Source organism: Saccopteryx leptura, chromosome X (genome assembly GCF_036850995.1).
Source record: "Saccopteryx leptura isolate mSacLep1 chromosome X, mSacLep1_pri_phased_curated, whole genome shotgun sequence".
NCBI lineage: Eukaryota > Metazoa > Chordata > Mammalia > Chiroptera > Emballonuridae > Saccopteryx > Saccopteryx leptura.
In genome coordinates this window covers 716,134-723,036 of record NC_089516.1, presented here as the reverse complement: position 1 = coordinate 723,036, position 6,903 = coordinate 716,134, and the positions used below count along the sequence as shown (strand labels likewise).

The 6,903-nt window shown below is 52.5% G+C and overlaps 1 protein-coding gene across 16 annotated transcripts in view; it reads right to left on the bottom strand.

Annotated features, from left to right (window-relative positions):
* Positions 1-1,078: 1,078 nt before the first annotated feature.
* XG (Xg glycoprotein (Xg blood group)) overlaps positions 1,079-6,903 on the bottom strand; it is a 56,629-nt gene continuing 50,804 nt past the window's right edge. For 9 of the 16 annotated variants that reach the window (XM_066357700.1, XM_066357697.1, XM_066357698.1 and 6 more), the window contains 2 exons: positions 4,865-4,981; positions 2,247-2,406 (listed from right to left, as the gene is read on the bottom strand). In XM_066357700.1, coding sequence (XP_066213797.1) covers positions 2,390-2,406; positions 4,865-4,981 — 134 coding nt within the window. In that variant the 3' untranslated portion in view covers positions 2,247-2,389. Of the gene's footprint in view, positions 2,407-4,864; positions 4,982-6,903 lie in introns of all 16 variants that reach the window. The other 7 variants (XM_066357689.1, XM_066357690.1, XM_066357684.1 and 4 more) reach the window with 2 other exon arrangements.

Genomic DNA, 6,903 nt, shown 5'->3' with positions numbered 1-6,903 from the left:
TTGATGATGGATGGATGGATGGATGGATGGATGGTAGATGGATGGATGGATGATGGATGGATGGATGGATGGATGAATGAATAGATGGGTGGATGGATGGATGGATAGATGGTGGATGGATGGATGGATGAGTGGATGGATGGATGGTGGATGGATGGATGGATGGTGGATGGATGGATGGATGAATGAATAGATGGGTGATGGATGGATGGATAGATGGTGGATGGATGGATGGATGGGTGGATGGATGGATGGATGGATGGTGGATGGATGGATGGATGGTGGATGGATGGATGGGTAGATGGGTGGGTAGATGGATGGATGAATGGATGCATATAGTCATAGACAGGGACACAAATACATACTATAAATAGATACACAAGTAGATGAAAGAAGGAAAGAGACAGGAAAAGAAAGCTAACAAGCTCTCACGCTTAAGTCAGAGTTTCCCACCCTCAGCCCTCCCGACGTCTGGGGCTGATGACTCTCTGACATGGTGGGGAGGGTCCTGTGCCCTATAAGGTGCTGAGCAGCCTCCCTGGTCTCCCCCCACCAGACGCCGGGAGCAAGACCTCTCTCCCATTTTTAACAACCCAAAACATCTCCAGACACTGCCCGGTGGCCTCCTCTGGGAACAACAGCACTCTTGGTTAAGAAACTGTCCCTTAGTGAGAAAGAGAGGCCTGGGTGGCCGCCAGCTCAGGGCTGAACCAGGCGCGGCCATCTGCCAGACTCTAAGAAAGAAGGGTCAGGAGCGTTTCACCTTCCACGGCCGCCCCTGACATCGTTAAGGTCCGTGTTTCAGGCACGTCTGCCTGGGAGCCACCAACGATGAAACCTGGAGAACAGCACCTGGTCTGTGTCCTCACGATGGCGCCCTGTCCCCCAGCTGGTCAGACAGGCAGAGTTCAGCCTCCCTCCTCCCTCAAGAAAGTTCCCTCTCCACCACTTGGCTGACACGTCTCTCTGTCCCCTCCGAGCTGAGCGGAGAACTTTCTGGGGCCCTTGACACACATCCCCGTCGTCTGAGCAATGGCAAAAAGTCAGGTCACGCCGGGCACAGACGGACCTTTATAGCTGTTTCTTAAACATCTCTTTATTGACTTTATGGGGGTGACGTTGGTTAATACAATTATACCAGTTTCCGGGCAACAATTCCACAAGACGTCACCTGTACCCTGTATGGTCTATTCACCGCCCCCAAGTCCTTCCATCACCCCTTCGACCATTAGTATTTAAGTTTCCTTTTCAAACACTTCCGTGCTTTCAAACCTCTCCCGGGAGACCTGGCCCTCCCCCCACCCGCCATGGAAGCCGGCACGTGGGTGTGGGATATTTCAGGGGACCCCTTTACGAATTCCCCGTTTGCCGTGAACGAGCTCCCTGTCTGATCTCAGACTCAACGGCCAAGTCTGAAACTCTGACCCATATTCATCTTCACCGAATCCCACTCCCCCGGATCTGCCCAAATCCCTCCCTTTTTTCCCTCTTCCCTGAAACTCTTAGGAGACCGAATAGAATTTTTTTTTTTGACGTCTGAGGACGTCAAAACGTTTTTTCTGTTTCTCCAGGGACAAAAGAAAAATGTTTTAAGCCCCAGCAAAAGCGCCTGGCATCCACAGAGCATCAAAGAATTTAAAAAAGAAAAGAAAACAAAAAAATATAACAGAAACCAACGGTCACGCCACCCAAAATAATACCGCCGTTTCGGTCCCAGGGTCTGCCAGAAAGATACCAACGCGTCAAGAGGTCACAGGGAGACGCATCCCTGGACCGGTTCTCTGTGGCGGTTTTCCCGTGGAGCGATGGTGCCCTGGAAATGCCGCCCCCATCTGGCCTGTCTCTCTCTGCAGGTGACACAAATTGTGTGTGTGTGTGTGTGTGTGTGTGTGTGTGTGTGTGTGTGTGTGTGTGTGTGTCGGGGGTCGGGAGGTGAATAGTCTATCAGCTTCTGCCCGCCCTTAGTCCATCACTCTGCCTCCCAGACCCTGCGCCATTCTGCTGGCCTTGCGTTAAGTGGCTTAGCCCTCAGGGGGGACCCTGGACTCGTCATGATCCCACGAGGAAGGTAGTCTCTGATGAGATCAGAACGGAGTCAGACGTCCCTGTGTGAGGAACGGGTCGAGCCACTTCTGGATGCCCCCCTCTCTCCTGCCGCCGGGTGTCCGTTGGGTTGGTGGCCACGTCCAGCCGCACGAGGGGTGGGTGGCGTGTTGAGGGGCAGCCCCATCTGTGTCCAGGGGGGTGGGGGAGACAGAGAACACTCCCACGGGGAGGGAGGGGAATTAAGGCCAAAGCATGAAGGAGAGTGTTCTTGGGGGCAGTCCACGGGGGCTGTCGTCCGGACGGAGTGTTGGCAGAGTGACCGGTGGACAACACAACGGGGTCCTCAGACGTTCTCCGGAGCTGCGGGGGGGAGACACCAGAAATGTCACAGCCGGTCTGAGAGCATTATTATCACCTTTGCAACATTGTTTCTCTATTTGTTGAGGGTCCACCTCATCCCCACCCTCCAGAAACATCAATGTGTTGTTCCATTTCCTTAGGAACTAATGCATCAGTTGATTCCCGGATGTGCCCCCACCGGGGATGGAACCCAGAGGCGGATTTCACGGGGGGCACCCCAGACCTCGACATCAGAAGGGCCCCTCCAAACCCCAACTGGATGCTTTTTTTCTAATGATAACCTCTTGGGCTTCTTCTGCGCTGTGTTAACATGAATAGTCCATCGTATTTTTTCTTTCTTTAAAAATATGGTGAACATGTATTTTTATTTTCCTTGTCTCTCTCTCTCTCTCTCTCTCTCTCTCTGTTTTTCTTTTTTAAGGGGACCATTATTTTCTTCTGCGCCCGGGGCCTCAGCGGACCTTCAACTGCCTCGGAACGAAACCCATAGCCTTGGCTCAGCAGGATGACGCTCCAACCGATTGAGCCGCCCGGCCAGGGTCTGTTAAGGCCGTTTGAACAGCATAAATAAATGGAATAACTCTCTCTCTCTCTCTCTCTCTCTCTCTCTCTTTCATTAAGAGAAATGTTTCCTTCTGCATATTTGCACCCAGTTCTGGCCATAACCTCACCACAGGCTCACGGGTGCTGACGGATCAGCACCGAGGGCGTGGGCGGAATTAAATCCTGCTTCTGTCGTGATCCTACGTGTTGTCAAAAAAGCAAGGTTTTGTTTTTTGTTTTTTTTCTGCCTGTTGCCTTTTCCTGCGTACTTTGAGGGTGTGGTGTTAACCTAGGCTCGCCCCGCGGGGATGGGTCAGTACCGCCCGTCCACCAGCAGAGGGCGGCAATGGGCAGCTTGTCAGCCTTTCAGAATTTGCACCAATTCTTTTAAAAAAAAGAATAGGATCATTTACAACAACATGGATGGACCTTGATAACATTATACGGAGTGAAATAAGTAAATCAGGAAAAAATGAAGAACTATATGAATCCATACATAGGTGGGACATAAAAATGATCTTAGGGACATGGACAAGTTACTGGGGGGTGGGGAGGAAGGAGAGAGGGGGAGGGAGGGGGAGGGGAGGGGCACAAAGAAAACCAGATAGAAGGTGACAGAAGACAATTTGACTTTGGGTGAGGGGTATGCAGCATGATCAAATGTCAAAATAACCTGGAGATGTTTTCTCTGAACCTATGTACCCTGATTGATCAATGTCACCTCATTAGAATTAATAATAAAAAAAGATCAGGAAAAGAAGAAGAAAAAAGACCATCGGGGAAAGTCACTGTGGATACCCTCCTCTGTGGATGGGGTACAGGCTCCCACCGAACCCCAGACGGACTCAGGCACAGGGTGCTCTCACAAACAAACCCCGACAGTTAAAATCTGAGACGGGGTTTGTGCAAGAAAACCGTCCCCTGGCTGTGTGCTCTCTTCCGTGATGTCTTTAGGGCGTTCAGCGACCTGCATTGGAGACCTCTGTCCCCCCACACACACCCCCAAAATGGCTCAGTGGGGGTGACTGTCCATACCACGGAGCCTGGACCCACCAGCAAACCAGGGAGACCCGCACACACCCCCGCCCCGTTCCCCAAGGCTGGAGCCCAGCCTCTGAATAACGACAGGACGGTTTCCGATTTTGTGTTTCTTTCCCCGTTTTCTTGACGGGGTGGGGGTGGGGCAGGGGATGCAAATGTTTCTGGTTCAACCCAGATACTTTGTTTTCCAGATTCGCTGGTGATGAAAATTTCACAGAATAAAAAAAAAAATACAAAAACAATAACTGGGCCAGGCTAGGTAAATGCACAACCCTCCCTCCCACTCAGTGGTCCCCAACCTTTTTTTGGGGCCACGGACCGGCTTCATGTCAGAAAATATTTTCACGGACCGGCCTTTAAGGTGGGACGGATAAATGTATCACGTGACCGAGACAAGCATCAAGAGTGAGTCTCAGACGGATGGAACAGAGGGAATCTGGTCATTTTTTAAAAAATAAAACATCGTTCAGACTTAACTATAAATAAAATGGAAATAGTGTCAGTTATTTATTCTTTCTCTGCGGACCGGTACCAAATGGCCCACGGACCGGTACCGGTCTGCAGCCCCAGGGGGTTGGGGACCACTGCTCCCACCTACCCGCTGATTCTCACGTGCCGGTTTACGTGAGGTTTCTTGGCCGTTGACCCAACTCTTTCAGGACAGAGAACTGTTTGGAGAAACTAACAAAACGCTGAGCGTCTTCCGTGAAAACGTATGCCCAGCTTTCTCTACCTGCACCATCGGGTCCCAACAGAAGGAAGCCCTTCGTTAGCCGACGGGGGCATCTGTGTCTAGGGGACAGATACCGTTCCGGGGAAGCATTTTTTATCCGCGGTTCATAAATAGGGAAGAAAAAATCTGAGAGGCACTTGCCGCTGGTTCGGAAGCAGTTCCTTCTCCGGTTGCGCTGGAAGTAGCCGGCCGCCGCGCCCACCAGGGTCACCACCACCACGGACACGATGGGGGACACGATTTTCGCTACCGTGTTGCCTACGGGGGGAGTCGAGAGAGAGAGAGAGAGAGAGAGAGAGAGAGAGAGGGAGACAGAGGGAGAGAGAGGGAGAGAGAGAGGGAGGGAGAGAGGGAGAGAGAGAGGAAGAGAGAGGGAGAGCGAGAGGGAAAGAAAGGGAGAGAGAGAGAGGAAGAGAGAGGGAGACAGAGGGAGACAGAGGGAGAGAGGGAGAGAGAGAGGATGAGAGAGGGAGAGAGAGGGAGAGAGAGAGGGGGGACAGAGGGAGAGAGAAGGAGAGAGAGAGGGAGACAGAGGGAGAGAGAGAGGGAGAGAGGGAGAGGGAGGGAGAGGGAGAGGGAGAGAGGGGGGGAGAGAGGGGGAGAGGGAGGGAGAGAGGGAGAGAGAGAGGGAGAGAGAGGGAGAGAGAGAGGGAGAGGGAGGGAGAGGGAGAGAGAGGGGGGGACAGAGGGAGACAGAGGGAGAGAGAGAGGGAGAGAGAGAGGGAGAGGGAGAGAGAGAGGGAGACAGAGGGAGAGAGAGAGGGAGACAGAGGGAGAGAGAGAGGGAGAGAGAGAGGGGGAGAGAGAGAGAGAGGGAGAGAGAGGGAGAGGGAGAGAGAGGGAGAGAGAGAGTCAGACAAGGTCAGGTGAGCGAGGATAAAAAAAGACAAAAAAAATTAAGAAAGAACATGGCCTGTGGTAACATCGTGCGTTTGAAAGAACTTTGCAATTCCCCTTCCCGGCCCAGGAGGGGCCATTGCCACAACAAGTACGAGAAAGTGACCCTGGTTTGGTCCCCGACGTGAGCTGATAAACTGAGTCGTGTCTGTGTTTTGGTTCGTTGGCTTGGGTGGACTCGCCCGTCTTTGGACGTAGCGTGTCGACTCATGCAAAACGGCGTTCAGCCAGACTGTGTCCGTACAGTGCTGCCCGCCAAGGCCGCTGGGTCCCGGGACACATGGGCTCACGCAGGACGCTGGGACGTGTCAGTCACGTGTAATGCAGAGCTCTAGAGCAGGGGTCGGGAACCTTTCTGGCTGAGAGAGCCGCGGACGCCACAGATTTTAAAATGTCATTCCGTGAGAGCCATACAACGACCCGTGGACGTGACGCATTATCCAATAAAAATGTGGTGTTGTCCCGGAGGACAGCTGGGATTGGCTCCAGCCACCCGCAACCATGAACATGAGCGGTAGGAGATGAATGGATTGTAATACAGGAGAATATTTTATAGTTTTAATGTCATTACTTTTTTATTAAAGGTTGGTCTGCGAGCCAGAGGCAACCATCATCACGGTCATGAGCCCTAAGTTCCTGACCCCTGCTCTAGGGTCTCCGGCACAAGACAACTGAGGCTGGGGAGCTTGGACAGACAGTCAGCACTCCCCCCAAAGTGTATATTATTGCTTCCTCCTTCATTAAAAAAAAAATAACAATAATAATGAGATAAATAAATAAAGCCAGTTTTACGAACGAGCCCGTGCTTCCGTCCCAGAGGGAGTGCCTGGCGTGATGCATTCTCCAAATCTCTGGACCCTAAAACAGGACAAGTGACTTCTGCACGGGGTGTAAAGTAACCTGGTGTCCCCAAGGGCTGTTTGCAAAGGGGAGAAGATATAGCAGATGTGTGACCACTGAATGGACATTAAACTAATTGTTTAGAATCAACGTCACCATATCCCGTCATCGGCAGCCATAGCAACGACTCCCTGCTGTGGATGTCACTGTCCCTGTCCCTTCTCCATAAACACCCATCGCCTGTGTCTCCTCATGGGGACGCTATCCGGGCTCCCACCTTTCTGAAGTTGGAAACAGGGAGGCAGTCAGACAGACGCCCGCATGCGCCCGACCGGGATCCACCCGGCACGCCCACCAGGGGGCGATGCTCTGCCCCTCTGGGGCGTCGCTCTGCCGCAACCAGAGCCACTCTAGTGCCTGGGGCAGAGGCCACAGAGCCATCC